The sequence below is a fragment of the Vombatus ursinus genome, unplaced genomic scaffold (assembly GCF_900497805.2).
Source record: "Vombatus ursinus unplaced genomic scaffold, bare-nosed wombat genome assembly UNPS02014852.1, whole genome shotgun sequence".
In the NCBI taxonomy this organism is placed as follows: Eukaryota; Metazoa; Chordata; class Mammalia; order Diprotodontia; family Vombatidae; genus Vombatus; species Vombatus ursinus.
In genome coordinates this window covers 12,332,234-12,352,266 of record NW_020954630.1, presented here as the reverse complement: position 1 = coordinate 12,352,266, position 20,033 = coordinate 12,332,234, and the positions used below count along the sequence as shown (strand labels likewise).

The 20,033-nt window shown below is 41.1% G+C and overlaps 1 protein-coding gene across 4 annotated transcripts in view; it reads left to right on the top strand.

Annotated features, from left to right (window-relative positions):
• Positions 1-20,033, top strand: part of DIP2C (disco interacting protein 2 homolog C) — a 589,927-nt gene that overhangs the window by 557,664 nt on the left and 12,230 nt on the right. For all 4 annotated transcript variants that reach the window (XM_027841054.1, XM_027841052.1, XM_027841051.1 and 1 more), the window contains 3 exons: positions 10,595-10,652; positions 14,576-14,650; positions 16,892-17,066. In XM_027841054.1, the coding sequence (XP_027696855.1) occupies positions 10,595-10,652; positions 14,576-14,650; positions 16,892-17,066 (308 nt within the window). The remainder of the gene's footprint in view (positions 1-10,594; positions 10,653-14,575; positions 14,651-16,891; positions 17,067-20,033) is intronic.

Here is a 20,033-nt window from a genome sequence, read left to right as displayed (position 1 = left end):
GGGGATGAAAGCTTAGATGAAAGCTACAGAGCCATGGCTTAGTTCCAGCCTCCTTCAGCTTTTATCACAATCTGCATCTTGGAGCTAATATACTTCCACCTTGCTTAAGCCTAGCCATTCAGGCCAGAAGTATTGTAAATACAAAGCAAGACCTTTTTTCTGTAGTGCAGTCTTAGTCATGATATCTGTGATAACGTCTTCTAGTAAAATACCTGAGAATTCATGTTTTGGTTTTTGTTATTTTTTTTCAATACTTTAAAATTCTCAGATGCTTCTCTTTCCCCTTAACCTCAATGCCATCCAGAAATTGGTTCTTTTCCAATCCTCACTTCATCGAAAACTGAATTTTTATCTCTATCTACTGGGAAAGATAAAAAGAGATAAAAGATTGAAGATCAAAAAATGTAAGCCCTGAAGAGGAAGGTAGGAAGGAAAAATGCTAAGACTGAAAGATAAGGGTGCATCGAGGGCATAGGAAATGTCTTAGGAAGTGAAGAAAGGAAAAAAAAACCCTGCTATAGGATGGAAATGAAATTTAAAAGAAAAAAAGAGAGAGGGACCTGCAGTGTAGAAGCCTAGCATTGAATTACTCTAATGCTCTTTTTCAAATGAGTAGAAGGACTGCTGCTGCCCCTCTCTGCCTCCACTCACCTTGACTGTGGACTCTGGCTGTAGGAACAGAATGACGGGTTGGTGGGGATGCAAGGGAAGATGTCTGAGTTGCCAGGGGCACTGAATATTCCCATCTGCCTCTTTTCATTGGTGTTTTTCTGTGGCTGCCTTTGTAAACAAAAAAAAAAGGCAGAGGCAACTGTCAGCTGGAACTTTTCTTAGCTGCTGATTCCCAGGAAGGGGGGCTCTGTCAGAAGCATACAACTGCCCTGGTGCCGGGTGTAAGCTATGCAAGTCAGTCATGAGGTGGGAGCAGGATGTTTCTGTGATTGAAGTGTGCCAGTGAGACCGAACAGAACAAATAAAAACAATGACAGTGATTGCCAGAGGCCCTAACTTTGGAGTTTAGGCCGCAGTGCTAAGTTTTTAAGTAGCAAGTTCTTCCTCCTTACCTAAAATAGTGCACCTGCTAGCTCTGGGTCATGAAGTGTGGGAAGGATCAAGGGCCAAGGATGCTGCCCTCCCCCTCTCTCCCAAGCTTACCCTTCAGCCGCCTTGGCTCCCTCGAGGTCAAGGAAGAGAAGGAGAAAGGAGCCGAGGCCCCAGTCTGTTGAGCTTAGCTCTGCTAAAGGGTTTAGTAGGGAAGGAGATTGAAGCTCATTGTGAAATCCCTCTGGATTTGGGAATGGGTGCATTTGGGACTTCTTCCCACCGTCCTCCTTGATCAGAAGTTGTGCTGATGCGTCCTAGGCTTACGGGCTCATTTGCTGACAGAGAGAAAGTCACGGGGCCATAATCTTAGAGCTAAAAGGGACCTGAGAGGCCTCTAATACAGCCTTCTCTCTTTTACGGAGAAGTACAGTGACTTGTCCATGGTCAAACAGCTAGTGTCAAAGGCGGAATTTGAATCCAGGACTTTTAACTCTAGAGCCCCTGCCTTTGTAATTACTGATAAGAACACTCAGTCACAAATAACCCAAGATTTGGTTGCATGAGAGCTCTTGTCCAGTGGTATTAGGAATTCTTGGACTTGGGAGTGAGGAAACCTGGGTGTGACTCCCCACTCTTGACATTTATTAGTTGTGTGAAAGTCAGTTTCCTTTTCTGACCCTCAGTTTCCTCATCTGTGAAATGGGGATAATGATACTTTCAGTCATTTTTTTTTTTTTCAGTTGTATCCAACTCTTCATGACCTCATTTAGGGTTGTCTTGGCAAAGATGCCATTTCCTTCTCCAGCTCATTTTACAGATGAGGAGACAGAGGCAAAAGAGAGTTAAGTGACTTCCCCAGGTCACATAGCTAGTAAGTGTCTGAGGATGGATTTGAACTCAGGACTCTATGCCACTCAGCTGCCCTAATGATACTTGTACCTAGTTACTTACATGTTATCTCCCCCATTAGGATGTGAACTCCCTGCAAGCCAGGACTGATTTTTCTTTTCTGTATATCCATTCTCAGGGTTTAGTATAGTGCCAGGAACATAAGTACTTAATAAATGCTTATTGACTGACTAGCTGGCACCCTCACAAGGTTATTGTGAGAGTAAGCATTTTTTAAATGCAGAAACATGATAGAAATTGGAGGAGTTGTTCCAGAGGCTAGACCGCTATCCATCCCACTCCTAGACAGTCCATGAAGGCTGGGGCCCACAGCTTACATTCCATCCCACAGCAAGCAGCTGCCCCTCATTTGATGGGATGTTTGACATTTATGGTTCCCACTTCTGGTAATCCTGAAGTGATTATAATTTTGGCAACAGCTATTGTGATGGGTTTTTTTTTTCAACATTTCCCCCATTGGGGCAACTAATGTAATTTTGTTTCTTAATTGTTATAAATAAGTCTCCAGCTGCCAAAGATTGATAGATGCTACACAAACCAATAGACTAATAATAGGTTTCACTACCCATCCAGGAATGGCATTAGCTGGGCTGATGTACTTGCCAGAGTGGAGAGGTGGTGTGAACTCCCTAACTTCTCCTTTGGAAATTATTTTACCATTTTCAAAATGGCTCAGAATTCTTCTGGACTATGCCTGGCAGATAAAGGGGTCTAGAGACCAGAGCTGGTGTCCAACCCTGAGCTTTAAGTGGCCTGAAAAAAGAAACACCAAGTGGTAGGGGACCAGATGAAGAGCCAGGAAATGGGGGTTCTAGTTGTAACCTGTCCTACTGACTTTACTATGTTTTGGTGAGGATCAACCATGACAGATGATAGATCTAAAAGCTTTTGTAAAGTATGAAGCACTGTACAGCTGTGAGCTCTGATTCTTATGGCCACCAAGGGCCCATTTATTCTGCTTAGGTTTTGATCTACTAGGCCAGTTAGGCCTGATCCCCACCAGCTGCTAGTGCCTCCCCTTTCAAAATTACCTTATATTAATTTGGTGTATATTTTGCACATAACTACACACATATATGTTGATTCCCTCAATAGAATGTAAGCTTCTTGAGGTCAGGGATTGTTTTTACCTGGCACAGTGTATACTGTGTATAGGTTCTTGATAAATGCTTATGAACTGTTTAACCTTATAAATAGTTCCAAATTCTCTTTGAAGGAATTGGACAAAGCAGTTTTAAAAGTTGTATAGGTACTGGAACAGCTAGATGGTACAATTGATAGAACACTGGCCCTGGAGTCAGGAGGACCTGATTTTAAGTCTGATTTGAAATCAGAAACTTACTAGCTGTGTGGCCCTGGGCAAGTCACTTAACCCTGATAGATAGGAAGGAAGGAAGGAAGGAAGGTAGGAAGGAAGGAAGGAAGAAAGGAAGGAAGGAAGGAAGGAAGGAAGGAAGGAAGGAAGGAAGGAAGGAAGGAAGGAAGGAAAGTAAGTTATATGGGCCCTATGGGAGGTTGGAGAGGGAGGGGAACAGTCTTGACTCATGCTTTCATTAATATAGGGAACTCCCAGTAAGGAGAAAGTTCCTTTTACCAATGTAGTTCAGCAGCTATTACATAGCTTGTTGTTTTAGGTAGTCACCTGGGACAGAGAGATTGAGTAGTTTTTCTAGGGTTCATGGCCAGTGTGGGTCAGAAGCAGGACCTGACTAGCAGGCCTGCTCACTTTATCCACTGGGCTAGGCTGTCTCTACTAAATTATACAGATGTATGAGTCACTAAAACTCAAGGCCTCATTGTGGCTTGGAAGTGACTCTAGGCTCTCAAAGGAAACAGGGGTTCCAGCAGAGCCTTCCAAGCTTCAGAGATTGAGTACAGACCCACTGAGGAGCCAAAGTTGACCCCCAGGCGATGAAATTTTCAGCTTGGGATACTCTTAAAAACCAACTACTAGGTTAGACAGAGATGGAAATCTGCATCGGTGCAGGGAGTACCCACAATAGTGAAATCACAGCTCCTTGAAGCAAGGAAGTAAATCCATGAGTGAATACGTGAGAGGCTTGGAGGCAAAGAGCACATCTGTAACTGTTTGGATCATTTTTTAAAAATGTCTTTTATGTTTCCTCCCCCGCCACCGTACCCCAGCAGTTTTTTTCAATACCTCTCCTTACACTAGACCAGCTGTTCCTTCTTCCTTCCTCCTGGTGAAATCCTGAACTTCAGGGAAACGTCGGAGGCTAGGATGAAAGGTCTGTCTGCCTCTAAGGTCACAGCATTTGGACTTGAGTTGAAATTGCAAAGGAGAGGAAATGAGGCAAGAACAGGAGGAAAGAGCTTTGGTTTAGGCCTCCACAGGGTGGAGCAAGAGTCTCCATGCAGAAAAATAATGAAAGGAAAGGTGAACAGATTTGTAACCACATACGGTGAATTTGAAAATCTTTTTTAGATGTGGACAAGTTCTTTTGAATACTCGATTTACAGATTCAACACAGCCAGAAGCTGTGGACATTCAGAGCAGTGCAATGAAATTCCCACTTCCAGAGCTCCTAAGCTGATAGGCAATTATAGCATATGAACACACACAAACACACACACACACACACACACACACACACACAGCTTGACACCCCCCTCACCCCCATGCCAGCTTTTGGCCTGAAGAGATAAGTTTAAAAAAATTGCAATGAGGGGCAGCTAGGTGGCGCAGTGGATAGAGAACCGGCCCTGAAGTCAGGAGGACCTGAGTTCAAATTCGACCTCAGACCAAACACTTGACACAGACTAGCTGTGTGACCTTGGGCAAGTCACTTAACCCCAATTGCCTTACCAAAAAAATTGCAATGACAAGAGCCTTGGATCTAGAGTCAGAGATTCTGGGTTGACGTAGTTGGCTCCGCAACTTATTGTTATATGACCTTGGAAAAGTCACTTAGTCTCTCTAGGCCTCAGTTTCCTCTACTGTATGAGGGAATTTGATTTAGGTGATTTCTAAGGTCTCTTCCAACCAACTTAAAGTGTGTGATCCTTTGATCTCTCATTCTGTTTTTTAAATTTGGCTTTGGGGTAATTATTCTTTAAAGACAAGCTGCCTTTTCTTTCCACACCCCAGCCCTTCTGCAGGTTCTTCTAGACCCCAACAGGCCGTGGCAAAACTGTAAAGCATTGGAGAGTCATAGAATGTTGGGGCTGGAAAGGACATGTGGTGGGGGAGGGGTAGAATCTCATCCAGTCCCTTCTGTTTTGTAGATGATGAAACAGAGGAGATAAAGTTCCTTGGTTAAGGCCACAAAGCTGGTTAGAAGCAAAGCCAGGGCCAGAATCCAGGTCATGTGACTGAATTCAATTCAGTACACCTTTAGTAAGTGCCTCTTGTGTGCAGAGTACTGAGTTTAGGGGAGACATTGAACCTGAGGTTATGAAGCTTATGGTCCGGTAGGCAGATGCAAGGCATACAGAAGTAACTAGAGCACCACAGACCTTCGAGAAAAGCTCAGTGTGCATTCTGGAAGGGAAAAGATCATTGCTGCCTGCAGAAATCAAGGAAGACTTTCCTTGAAAAAGGTAGCATTTGAGTTGAACTCTAAATGTTAACTTAAGGAGTGAATAGGGGAGGGAGTAGGCATAGAAAACATCATCAGTTAAAGCACAAATTCACGTTGACCTCAGCTGGGCCTTCTCTGCATCAAGGCACAGTCCTTTTGTTCTTCTGTAGTTGGATTTTCATCTCACTCTCCACGAAAGGTCTTCCCAACCTTCTCTTTCCTTCTCAAGCCTCCCGTAACTCTCCTTACAACCTCTGTCTCTCAGCTAAAGATAATGTATTTTATTTGGAGAAAGTTGTATTCCATATGAGCTTCCTCTTTTCCCATTTTCAACCCCCCCCTTCTCCCCAGTTTCCAACAGAGACTTGGCCTTCTATCTTCCCCCTTTACTTCCATGAGGGAGGGATGACTGCTCCCTCTCCTTTCATGACTGCACCCCAGGTTGGACCATCTCCCACCAACCTCCCTGACTTTCTCCTACTTGCTTTTCCTCTGATACCTCTTCCTTATACACTTATCCCCAGCGCTCCCTACTCTTTGCCTTCCTCTGCTCTCTCCCCACTGTACTCTCTGGAACCCTCCTTCATTCTTTCTTTAGATTAAATTTTGGGTTTTGTTTTGTAATGAACAAAAATCAGATTTTTCCTACTTCTCAACCCTTCTGAAAAAAAAAGAAACAAATCTCTAGGAATAAATATTCATAGTCAAAAAAAAAATAAATCCCTGCTTTGCTTATGTTCAGAAAGTATGCCTCATCCCGTACCTTGAGTCTATCACCCTTCTCTCCAAAGTTGAGTAACATACTTCATTAACTATCCTCTGGAATCATGGTTGGTAATTGAATTAATCAGAGTTCTTAAGGGCTTTCAAAGTTGTTTATTTTTTCAGGGTTGTTGTCATTGTGTAAATTATTCTCCTGGCTCCACGTACTTCACTCTGCATCAGTTCATGCACATCTTCCCAAGGTTCATTGAAACAATCCCTTTCATCATTTCTTTTATCACAATAGTATTCTACTACATTCATATACCATTCCCTAGTTGATGGGCACTCAATCTTTCTTTGTTCTTCATTTATCAAATAAGGGGATTTGATGTCTAAGATCCTTTTCAGGTGTGGATCTTGTGATCTTGTGAATATGAAATTGCACCATTTGTAACTAGAAGCAAAAATTCAGATAGTGGTTATACAAATAGATGAGCACCATTAGACAACTATGCAGTTTGAATCTGAGATCAGAATTGAAACCACTATTTTAAAAAATCGACACCAAGGAAGTATCAAATGAACGATATATCCAGCCCTGATATGCCCTTTTTCTAAGGGTTTAAACTTCCATTTTGAGATCCAATGTGGACAGGCATATTCCTGCTTTTGTCACAGTTTTTGACCTTTCATAAGTTGGCATAATACAAGACATAATGGATACCAGCAGTATGAAGTGATTGAACTCAGGACGATGTGTCAAACATTGTATTAGGAAGCTGTGTGTGAGTGGGATTTGGGGGGGCTCCCCCTTTTATTCTCACAGCTATTTCCATTCCACAAGCTGGCATGAGTCTGCCCCACAACCAGTCATCCTGATAAAGCACCCTGAGCTGCCTGACGTGTCTGATGACATGCTTGGAAGGGATCTTTCGCTTTCCAAAATAATAGTGAACACTGAGTAAATGATAGACCAGAGGGTAAGTAGGAATAGAAACTGGGCTGACCTCTCATTCCTTTGAGACTACTGGGCTCTAATTTTTGTCCTAGGGATTCACTCTACAGCCTGGCTGTCTGGGGCATAACTCACAACCTGGTTGTTGGAAGGCAGCCCACCCTCCAAACAGCAGCAGGCTTTTACACCCTCTGGAGCAATGCAGAGATCAGCACAGGCAGTGGGAGTGCAGGAAAAGGCATTGCTAAAGTGGGAGGGCACTGGATTGGAGCTCAAGGGACCCTAGGCTCTGATTTCAGCTCTACTATATGCTACCTGAGGGAAGTGGACAAATCACTCAGCTTTTATCAGCCTCAGTTTCCTCATCTTTAAAGTGAATGGGGTTGGACTGGATGACTTCAGAGGTCACTTCCAACCCTAAATCTTGATTTTCTGATCACCAACATGAAATAGAATTATGATTCTTGTTACAGCGGGCCCTGAATTAAGCAATATCCCCTGAGATTGATTTAATACAAACACTGGACTTCCAAACTCTCCATCCATCAACCCTATTTCATTGGTAACATCTGTTAGACTCAAAATGAGATGATGTATGCAGAATGCTTTCCAAATCTTAAAGCACTATATTACCGCCAGCTATATATTTTTATGGAGGAGGGGTAAATACAACATTATTGACGTTATTACAATAATTGACACATAGCCCTGCCCTCCCTACCCCCAATTAGAGATTAGTACTTCCCAATTAGCATTAGATGTAGATCAAGTCCAAGGTACACCAAATCCACAGAAGAGCTATAACAACTTACATATATGTTACGTTAAGATTTACAAGGTGCTTTCCCTAGAACAATTCTCTGAGAAGGAGCTAGAAGTACTAGTGTAGTGAGCCCTGGATTTGGAGGCAGCAAACCTGAGTTCAGATCTCAAGCCTACCATTTACCATCTCTAAGACCATGGGCAAATTCCCTGGGTGTCAGTTTCCTCAACTATACAATGAAAAATTTGCACTAGATGGTTTCTTAGGGCCCTTTTAGTTCTAAAAGATATGGTAGAGGTAGTTCAAGTATAGCTCCAAGGTCTCACCTTCATGTGTGCCTCACCCCAGTAGTTACTCTGGATTAAGGACATGTTTTGATTTATCAAATACTCTAAGCAATAACTCATGAATTCCCAGTGTAATTTTTTTTTTTTACCAAACCAACTGGATATTACTAGATATCAAACAACTGGATATCACACCAAAAGATAGTAAAGAAAACACATACCAAAATAAATTTCAAAGGAAATTCCCTCATACACAGAGAAAGAAGTACGTTCTCCATGGAATCCCACTCACTGAAAAGGAAAGGGGATAAGTGACACCAAGGCAACACACATTTTTATTAAAAAAAAATAAGGGGGGCAGCTAGGTGGCACAGTAGATAGAGCAACAGCCTTGGAGTCAGAAGGACCTGAGTTCAAATCTGGCCTCAGACACGTAACACTTACTAGCTGTGTGACCCTGGGCAAGTCACTTAACCCTGATTGCCTCACCCAAAAATAAAAAATAGGGCTGTGTCCCAACTGGAACCTGCCTTCTCCATCACTGCTGCTTCCTCTACAGGTAAACTCAGGCCATCTGATTGACTGGGTGATGCCTTGAACTAGAGGTCTTCACCTTTTTTAAGTCATGAACTCCTTTGACATTCTGGTGAAGCCTATGGACCCCTTCTTAGAGCAATGGTTTTTTAGTATGAAATAAAATATAAAGGATTACCAAGGAAACCAATTAAATTGAAATAAAAATGTAATTTTCCCCCATACAAGTTCATGGAATCCCTGAAATCTATCACCAGATTAAGAAGCGCTGATAGAGGCTGCTGGGCTGTTTTGATAGGTTGTTCTTTCCACTGTTCTGGATATCTGCAACCAGACTGTTCTCTGCTACCATTTGCTAGTGCTCTGAGGTTGGACAAGCCTTCTGCTGCTTTCTTCTGTCGTGTAGCCTTTTCTCTTTCTGTAAAGAAGGAGTTTCAGCTATTTTAGCACGTAGCCTCATGTACTCCCTATTAGGATGTGTGTATGTGATTTAAACCCCCAAACCATAGCCAACCAACGAAAGTCTTTTGATTTAGATTAAATAATTCTTTGGCAAACTACTTAGCTCCCGTCTTTTTTTGGTACTTCCTGAATGAACAACATTATGGTGCCTTAGTTCCGTTGTGTGTAGCAATAACTGTAAGAGAGAAAAGTAACAGAGTCAGCCAATGATGGTTGACACTGAAATGCCTGAGGTAACCATCCACTGTCTGAATTAGAAGATTCTCTTTTAAGGATATTTCACCTTATGAAGTAGCTGACCTCTTGCTATTTCAGTTTTGTTACTGACTCTGTGACCATGTTTACTATGATAGAATAGTTTCCATGCTGGGTAGAATGTTGAGGAATTGTACCTTGAGCTGTTTGTTTTATCTGAAACCAGGGGTGGACTGGAGTCAGCTAAAACCAGCTTGCACATGCAGTCCTTTTTATACCCAGGAAATCTGCAAATACTAGAAATCAGGGCGTGATTTATTATTTTGTTTGTAAGAAGGTCATGGAGGAAAAGTCAGTAATGCTTGAAGTTTGTTTTTTGTATAATTTTTTTTTTTGGAAAGCCAGATGTTAAATATTTACCAGCATACCACTGCCTAGAATGACAACAAAGGCTTGTTATATAAATGTTAGCTATGATCATGATGATAATGATAATTATGATGATGAGGATGATGATGATGATAATGATCCCCAGGTGTGTTTGCCAATACTTGTAGCCTGATGAGCTTTCCAATGAGCAATACCCCTTAGGCCTTATATTCAATTCTTCCCTTTCGGCAAATGATAGTTGGAAAGTTAGTTGCTCTTTGTACTAAACCACATTCCCTATTATTTTAGTCATTTGTTCAGACTGCCACTTCCCATTCTCTTTTGTCTTCACCCTACATTCATTGTTCTCTATTTGTACCAATGTCCATTTCCTTAGCAATGATGATTAAACATTGTTGCTAAGTTAAGATTTATGATTTAAATGAGTCTAATCTTTTCCTACTCTGGAGACTAAACGCATTACCCAAATGCAGACAGAAAGCAGGATGCACCTGGACTACAATCCACGGAACAGGACCCAGAAGTCCCACAGTCAATTTGGCACTGCCTAATTGATTACTTTCTTTTGCTCCTTTCTGGTATGGTCATATTCTACTTCTTCTCTGCCTATGCGCAACCAAAATACATTGAGGAGAACATATTCTTTTTCTTCTTAACCCGAATTGCTGTTGGTTTGCTAATACCATCGAGTTGACCATTTCCTGAGAGAACCTGCTGGGGACATAGCCTAGGACTGAGTGGGAAAGGGATTTAGCAAAAATAGAGGGGTAGAAATGTTCATGTATATCTGTTGTTTCTGTGTTTGCAGAGTTCGTCTAGTAGAAAGAGGATCTCCCCACAGTTTGCCCCTCATGGAATCAGGAAAAGTAAGTATTAAAAGATATTGTAACACATAGCAAGTTAGAGGGTGTATACCTAAAAAGGTAGCGTCACTGAATGCTGAATACCTTTGCAGGTTGAGACTCTAACCAATGAAATCTCATGTAATAATTACAATGAGAATTAGAAGAGCCACCATTAGTCCAGTGCTTTTGAGTTCCTCTTGACATATTGGCTGCAACAATACAAACTACTACTTGTCACTAGATACTGAACCATGAATATCTAATTTACTATGACAAGGCCAGAGTGATTTGCTCTGACCTCGTCACCTCAGACCTCTGTCAAGTGGAAACTATACCAGAAGTTCTGTGTTCTGTACCAAAAGGTCTTCTCACCTGTCTCTGGTCTTTCATTCTGAATTATCAGAACCTTAGCAGAGTGTGTCCTGAGACTCTGCTTTCTTCCTCTCAGATGTCACATCATTTGAGCTTTTCTAATCAACAGTGTTATGCTCCAGCATCTCTTGCTTGAAATATGCTTTCCCTAAGTGGGTTAGATAGCAGATCTGCATTAGAAAAAATCCCCTGATAAACCAAGTACACAACTTGATGGAAAGGCAGAGGGAAAGAGAGAACACAGCTATTTGGTGCAGCGGGTAAAGCGCCAGACCCAGAGTTTAGAAGAACTGAGTTTAAATCCTATTTCAGACACTTCCAAGTTGTGTGTAACTCTAAGCAAGGCCCTGATTTCACAGTTGAAAAGGGGGGGACAACAACAGCTTCTACCTCACAGTTGTTGTAAAGATCCATTGAGGTAATACATGTGAAGGCAAACATACTAGCCACTCTTACTTTGAATATTCAATAAATATTAAGGCCTTGAGGTAGGAGATGGAGTGCCAGACTTGGAGTCAAAAGACTTGGTTCTGCCACTTATTCCTTGTATGATCTTGAACAAGTCATTTAACCTCTGATGCTCACTTTCTTCATCTATAAAATGGGGATAATTATACCTATACCTATAGGGTTGTTCCGAAAGAGAGAACATATATGAAAAGTAGTTAGTGTTTTAACGCTACTATTAATATTATCATTAATATTATTATGTGCATGGCACTGGGGTAAATGTTGACGAGCATATAAGGAAGAAAAACAATCTCTATTCAAGGAACTTTCTAGAAGGAGAAGTAATAGCTAACATTACTTTAAGTACTCGAAGTGTTTTACATGTCATCTCTCATTTTATCTTCATAATAATCCTATGATATAGACATTATCATTATTATTATAATTTTATAATTATGTAATCTGAGGCAGAAAGAGGTTAAGTGACTTGCCCAGAGTCATACAGCTAATAAGTACCTGAGGCCATACTTGAACTCATGTCTCCCTGACTCCAAGTCCAACGTACTTCTTCTAAGGCAGAGGTTCTTAAACTTTTTTTGTATCATGGACTCCTTTGTGCTATGAATTCTTTCTCAAAACAATATTTTTAAATGCATGAAATAAATTATATAGTAATTACAAAAATATATTGAAATACAGTTATGAAAAAAATTATAAAAACAAATGCATGACCCTCTGTTCTAATGAGATAGGTACACAAATAACTGTGACATAAATTAAAGCATGATAAATGTACAGAAAAGGTCATGCAGAGTCAAATGAGTGATTTAAGGAAGGACAAAATGCTTCTGGCTGGAGGTGGTTAGCTTCAGAATATGTTAGGGTATAGCAGATACAAATGCTTAACCTAATGGGAATCATGTCCCTATTTTATAGATATTCCTTCCACTTCAATCAACCAATCAATAAGCACCTATTATGTGCCAGGCACTGTGCTAAGTACTAGGCATACAAAAGAGGCAAAAGGCAGTCCCTGCCCTTGAGGAGTTCACCATCTAATGGGGGAGACAACACAAAGAAATAAATACTAACAAGCTATAGATAGGATAAATAGGAAATAAGTAACAGAGAGAAGGCACTAGAATTAAGAGGGGTTGGAAAAGATTCCAGTAAAGATGGGATTTTTGTTGGACCTTAAAAGGAAGCCAAGGAGTTCAGTAGACAGAGTGGAGGAGGGAGGGCATTCTATGCATGGAGGACAGCCAGAGGAAAAGCCCAGAGCTAAGAGATGGAGTGGCTTGTTTGTAGAAGAGCCAAGAGGTCGGTGTTACTGGATATAAGAGTACATTTCAGGGAGTGGGGTGTAAGAAAATGGGAAACAGAAGAGGGGGCTAGGTTATGAAGGGCTCTGAATGCCAAACAGAGCATTTTGTATTTGATCTTGGAGGCAATAGGAAACCACTAGAGTTATTGAGTTGGGTTGAGGGAGGAGGCTTTAGGAAAATCACTTTGGTGGCTGAATGGAGGATGGATTGGAGTGGCAAGAGACCCACCAGCAGCCTATTACAATAATCTAGGTGTGACAGAGGTGAGGTTGACAGACCTTGACAACAGATTGGATATGAGAGGTGAAAGGGGGAATGACTTGTAGGTTTCGAGCCTGAGGGACTAGGAGGATGGTGTTGCCCTTTATAGTAACAGGGAAGCGGGCAGGACTAAGGAAGATAGACCCTCTTGTTGCTGGAATATAAGTTATATTTCAGACATGTTAAGTTTAAGATGGCTACTGGACATCTATTTGGAGATGCAAGGTTGGAGGTCAGCAGAAAGGTTGGGGCAGGATAGATAGATCTGAGAATCATTAGCATAGAGATAGTAATTAAATCCGTTAGGAGTTTATAGAGCTGATGTGATCACCAAGAAAAGTCATGTAGAGGGAGAAGAGGGCCCAGCACAGAACACTGTGTGTGGTGTCCCTAAAAACTTTAGAGAACAGAGTATCCAAGAGGAGAGAGCGGTCAATAGTATCACAGGCTGCAGAGAGGACAAGAAGAGTGAGAACTGAGAAAAGGCCTTTGAATTTGTCAAATAGAAGATCAGTGCTAACTTTGGAGAGAAGAGTTACAGTGTAATGCTAAAGTCGGATTTCTCTTCTGGTCATTAAAAAACAATTAGCTCCTGAGCCGCTGGCACACGTCTGGGGTACGCTTCACCTTCAGATCTTGGCCACCCCAGTCCCTTTACTCTTAACACGTATTGCAGAAGCAGCTTTCATCTACAAATCTCATCACTTGAAACAAAGGATTACATTGTAGTATGTATAGCTGAGGAAATCTGTGACCACTTAATGCAGCTCAATTATTTTATAGATGAGGCAGCTGAGGTCCACACAGGTTAAGTGTAAGAGTGTACACTTGCCCAAATATACTCAAGGATTAAACAGAGGACCTGGGATAATGGGTTTTAGTCTGAAAATGATCTTCTTTTAAGACCTGCAGTTACATAAAATGAATGAGCACCATGGTATAGTGAAAAGAGCACAAAACGTGGAGTCTGAAGACAGAGTCCTGGATCTAATAATTATTAACTTTCGTAACTATGAACAAGCCTTTGAATCTGTTTCCTCATCTGTTAAATGGGGATAATGATGTTTATCCTGCCTACTTCTCAGGGTTGAAGAAACACTTTGCAGTCTATAAACTGCATAGAAACACGTGCAATAATTCATTATCATTACAGACTTCTTGATGATCAGTTTGGAATTTTGTATAACAAGATCATGTGAAATGAGGGTTGCCTATTTATTCATTCACTGTAATTGAAATATTTAAGAGTATATCTTTCAGGTAATGTATTTTTTATGCATCATGAGAAATATACGACATAGTTCTGGACTCAGGTTCATCAACTTCCAAAAAGGAAGAAAACTAACCTTAAAAAGGACAGTTCTAAGAACATGCATATCCAGCATCTGTGTAAGAATAAGTGGGTTTTCCTGACTGTTTGTATCTTTTACCTATTTGCATGTCTGCTGGCCTGCTGGCCTTCCTCTCCTCTCCTTCCCTTCTTTTCCCCTTCTTTCCTTCCTTCCCATCAATTGGATTTTGCTTCTTTCTCAATAGATCCTCCCTGGAGTCCGTATCATAATTGCAAATCCAGAAACAAAAGGACCCTTGGGAGACTCTCATCTTGGGGAGGTAAGTAATAGAATTTGTCTTTTGCAAGGCCTTCCATCTAAGACCAGTTTTTCCTCTTTAGACACACATATTCTATTCTCCTTGAAACCAGGGAGGACCTTTTCACACATGCATTTGATCTCTAATTGGAACCTTATGAATGAATGAGAGACTGAGCCAACAAATAGCCCCCAAAGGAAATGGAGCTTGGGAAAAGCACTGCGAAGTCTGATTTGATCAGATTGGGAATTCTTGACAGAAGAATCTGTAAAGCTACATATAAGTCGGAAACAGAGTTCCAGCTCTTCCTCAGAATAACAAAATGTCAGTTCCTTAAGGAAGTGCATGAGATTCTTTGTGGGATTCCGTAATGATTTAAACACACATTTGGCTATAATAATGCACAGGAACTGGAGGGGTGTGTGAGAGAGAATCTCTTTATTCCTGGTCTCCCTAGACATGTTCCCCTCCCTCTTGATTCTCATGTCTCCTGCCCTCACTGGGAACTCCTCATATGCAAAAGAGATATAGAAAGGTGACTGAAAATAATGATGCTGCAATTTAGAATTGAGACACAATTTATCACTTAGGAGATGATGGCCAATGTACTAACTAGAATGCAAATGATACAGTTTTTATTTCAGGTCATAAAATAAATGTCCTTTAAAATTTGCAGTTTATGTTGGGGGATAATAGCTAGTATTTATAATTTATTTAGGGAAAGTAACCATGGAGGAGACAAATCTTGAACGTCTTACTTTACCCATTTTTTTTCTTGTAGTAACCCTTTAATTCATGATCAGATAACATTTCCTAAACTCCTGTTCCTCAAGGGGCTTTTATTGGCTCATTCTTTATTCATATGTGAAGATCTCTGCAGAGTTTATGAACCTGCACATGTATTTGAATTCAGGTGAGAGGAAGGTCTTAAGAAAAATACTTAGTTAAGTTTCAGTGCCTACCATGGGGTACAGTGTTGTGCATGACCACTGCTTGGGGTTTGGAGGTATAGGTGTTCAGTGCCAGGAGCCAAAAAACGTTGGCCTGGTTTCTGTCTTGAGAAGCAGCGTGAGGAAATCGAGAGAGCACTGAGCTTGGAGTCTGGAAGAAGTGGGTTCCAATCCTTCCTTGGAAACTTGCTTACTGTGACCCTGGGCAAATTACTTCTTTCTAGGCCTCATTTTCTCATTTATAAAATGAGGATGTTGGAATAGATGACCTCTCGGGTCCATTCCTGCTCTAAAACTATGATCCTGCTACGATCTCCTTCCCCACTTACAAAGTAAACACATTTTCTTGGTTAAAGAGGCAAGCCGGTTTGTCGTGTTGCTGCAGCTGGGATTAATTCTTGGGGTTCCTGGAGCCCGCCTTGGGAGTAACCAGCTATCAATCAACCAGCATGTATTAAGCACCTACTTTGTGTCAGACACCAAGCTAGCTACATGCTGGAAGGATACCAAGACACAAACAGCCCCCTGCCTTAAGGAGGTAACATTCTATAGGGAGAGATAACATGTAAGCATATGCAAAAAAAAATGGAAAAAGAGAGCCCCTTGAAAGTGACAATGGGATACACAGGAAGTCTCTGGTCACCCTGGTAAACCCTCCAGGAGCAGGAGCCCAAGATTCCTCCTGTCCCCTATGTCTGATTTCTTCAGTGTCCTGGGAAGCCTGGGGTTACTCCCTTATCTAGTCCTGAGTCAATCTCTTTCATATACCACCGTACTGAGAAGCCTGGGTACAGAATGTTAGAGTGGTAGGAGCAGGATGGTCTATTAGGCCATCCAAAGTATTTACACTCCTTGAGACCATCTATAACAAAGAAATCTACATCAAGAATTGGTTTCTACTTGCAAAAATGATTCCATTATCAGCCACGAGTAGATACAGAAGTTAATTATGTAAGGGATCTGAATACAGTGAAAAATCCCACTTTGATAAAACAAAATTAGCAGTCACACCAGGATAGCTCTGAATATGCTTTTGTCCACTTATATTTTCTTAAATTCCTGTAGGGAGGGACCTTTGGGGAAGAGTTTAGCCAATACGATGAGCAATACTTTTATTGCAGAAAGCTTGATATATTATAATATCCCCCAAAACTTAGAATGAGATTAATGAATCAGACTTTCTCAATCCAAGTAAATATTTAATTAGAATTCTTTTTTTTAAAATAGTGGACAGTTCTCATCAAATACCTGCCTAGGTCAATTGAATAAAGTTCTGGTCAATTTTATGTTTTGTTGTGTTTTGCTTAAACAGATCTGGGTTCACAGCGCTCACAATGCCAGTGGCTACTTTACTATTTATGGAGATGAATCCCTTCAGTCAGATCACTTTAATTCAAGATTAAGTTTTGGAGACACACAGACTATTTGGGCTCGAACAGGCTATTTGGGATTCCTGAGGAGAACTGAGCTTACTGATGCCAATGGAGGTGAGCATTTTCATTCTGAGTCCAGTTCAGACAGCTTCCTCAGAACAGAAAAGACACATTCCCAAGCAGCTGGCCCTTTATTAGGTCCCAAGTATATCAGACTCCCACTTTTCCCACCTTCCTTTGGTCTCGCTCCCCTCCCCCCAAAAAAAGCTGGTCCCATGCATCAAAGACTAACTGCACATTTGCCCTGTGGCCCACGATGAATAGACTGCAAAATGGCCTTTGAGAAAGCACAAAAAAAAGTAACCAGATCTATAAAACATGAAGAATTCCTGTAGAAGACAGCTGTGCCCACTTAGGAGCTCACGGGTGTTACAGTACAACACTGGGTGTAGACCTTAGCCTTGTTTACAAGAAGGCACACTCCATTTAAAACTAATGAGGGCTCTTAAGCTATTTAATGCACTCAGAAGCATCTGCTTAAGGACTTGAATGTTTCCAAAACTCTATTAAAAAGGTTCCTGGTGGATGGCCGTCTTGATAACTCTGGACCCATTTCCCAACCTCTCCCCCCCCCCCCACCCCATGCCTGCCTAAAATAGAAACTGGCCCTTAGGTTCCCACAGTTCAATAGCTGAGGTCCTGTTTGGCCCTGCTCCTTCCTCAGGGTAATTCAGTTTGTCATCTTCGCGTGGGGAAAATGTCCCGTACCCAGCCCTGGCATGACCATCTTCCCAAAATCTGACTGCTCTGGTATACAAGACGCTGTTTTCCAGCCGTGGCTTAAGGGAGGGTGTCCTACTGCCCCCTAGTGGATAGAATCAGACTTACCAGAGCTGTTTCCCCAGTTTGTTTTTTTTTCTAGAAATGTGAAAAATGTGATTTTGAGAGAAGAGACCGCTTTGCAAGACAAATCGGCCAGATAGAGAGCCATTCTGGCTTGTAAATGAGCTGGAGCGTATAGTTATCTACATGTCTCATTAACACCCAGATCACTCAACCTGTTGAAACAGTTGTGATACCTGGATATTTTTTTCATCTCTGTTAGGAGAAAGTGGTTAGTTTCGTTTCCTGACATTAAGACATTAATATGGCACTAAAAACTTAATGGGAGCTGAATAAACACAGTTACAGAGTCCTTGATTCAACCAACAAATTACATTTGGAGTTCTGAAGATACATAAACTATTTGGGTTTCAGCAAGTTATTTGGGATTCCTATAAAAAAATCAAATTTACAAATAGAAACAGAGTTGAGAAACTTCACATTGACTCCAAGCTGAATGGCCTTCCCAACACAGTTCCTTTATATTAGGTCACTAAGCCTATGTTTTAGGAGCCCCCTTCCTTACCATGATATCCAAAGAATACCAGGGCTATACCACCTCTCCACAGGAATGTAGAAGGATGTTAATAACCATGTATGTCTGAAGTCTTCTATTCTTATTATCATATATCAACTTAGGAAAGATTTGTTTTCCTAGAGGATGCTGGTGGCATGATGGATAGAGCTCTGGGCCTGGAGTTTGGAAGACCCTAGTTCAAATCCAGCCTCAGATACCTACTAGCTGTGTGATCCTGGTGCGAGTCACTTAATTTCTGTTTGCCTCAGTTTCCTCAACTGTAAAATGGGGATCATAAAAGCACCTACCTCGCAGGGTTGTTGTGAAGATCAAACGAGATAATATTTTTTAAAGTGGTTAGCCCAGTGCCTGGCACACAGTAGACAACTATATAAATGCATGTACTTCTCTTCTATTTTAGTTGTAAGTTGGTCATTTTTCAAAGGGAGGCTTTCATTTAGCACTTACAAGATCAAGTATAGGTTTCCTCACTTTAAAAGAAGCACAAGGGACTTTGTTTTATTGTTATTCCTAAGTGGGCTGAGAATAAATCCCTCAATGTGAGGCCTCAAAGTACAGTATCTCCCGAGTTAAATGGAATCTGGGCGCAACATGGTGGATCACCAGACAGGAAATCAGGAGACCTACTTCATTGTCCTGACCCTGTCATTAACCAGCCCTGTGACTTTGAAGTCACCTGCTCTTTTTTTCAGCCTCCATTTCCTCATGTGAAAAAATGTTTAATTTTAATTGGTCTTAAGCCAAATAAATCACTGAGGTTCCTTGGACTCATCATCAGAAGAAGAAGAAGGAGGAGGCGAGGGAAAAAAAAAAGCATGCTAAGCACCCATCAGGGGTTTGGTAGTGTGTAGTAACTGGTGCAGAAAAAAATAAATATGATCCTTCCTCTCTCAGCCCTGAAATCATAAGAGGAAATCTGACCTGAGTAAAGACCAGCATTCTTGGGGGGAGGGGGGAGATTCTCTAAGATACTGAAAGTAGTGGTAGTACAAAGCCTGACCAATTCAAGGCATCTTCAATGAAAGGATTTTATAGCATAGAGCATTAGATTTGGAATCAGGGGACCTGCTTTCAAATCCTGATTCTGCCATTGATTAGCTGTGTGACCTTGAGCAGGTCACATCTCTCTGGCCCTCGTCATCTTCGTATAAAGTGAAAAGTTTAGATGCAGTGACCTCGAAGGGCCTTTTCTACTCCAGGTCTATGATCCTTTTAAATCTGTTGTTCTTTTATCATTCCTGTTGCTTTCCTGTGCCTTGTAAAAGCCCTCTCCTATTACGAATCCCAACTCGAGGTTGTTTGCTTTTTATTGGAGAAAGCAACATTTTATCCAAATTAACTCTAAAGGACATATGAAGAAAGATTTTACCTGCATCTAAAGAAAGAACTGATAAATAGAAATATGTGTAGAATAATTTTACATATATACACCTATTTGTGTCTAATGGTAGCTACTGGTAGAGCGGGGGGTGGGGAAATTTACACAATAATGTATATTTGAAAGGAATAGCAAGTTGTGCATAGTAGATTTGCAGTTTCATGTTCAATCATCTTTTTTTTTAATACGCTACATTATGGAAATGCTTGTTTTATTCCTTAAAAAATAAAAATTTAAAAACAATAGAAAAAAGAAGCAAATTGGACTGTGTAATCCTGATGAC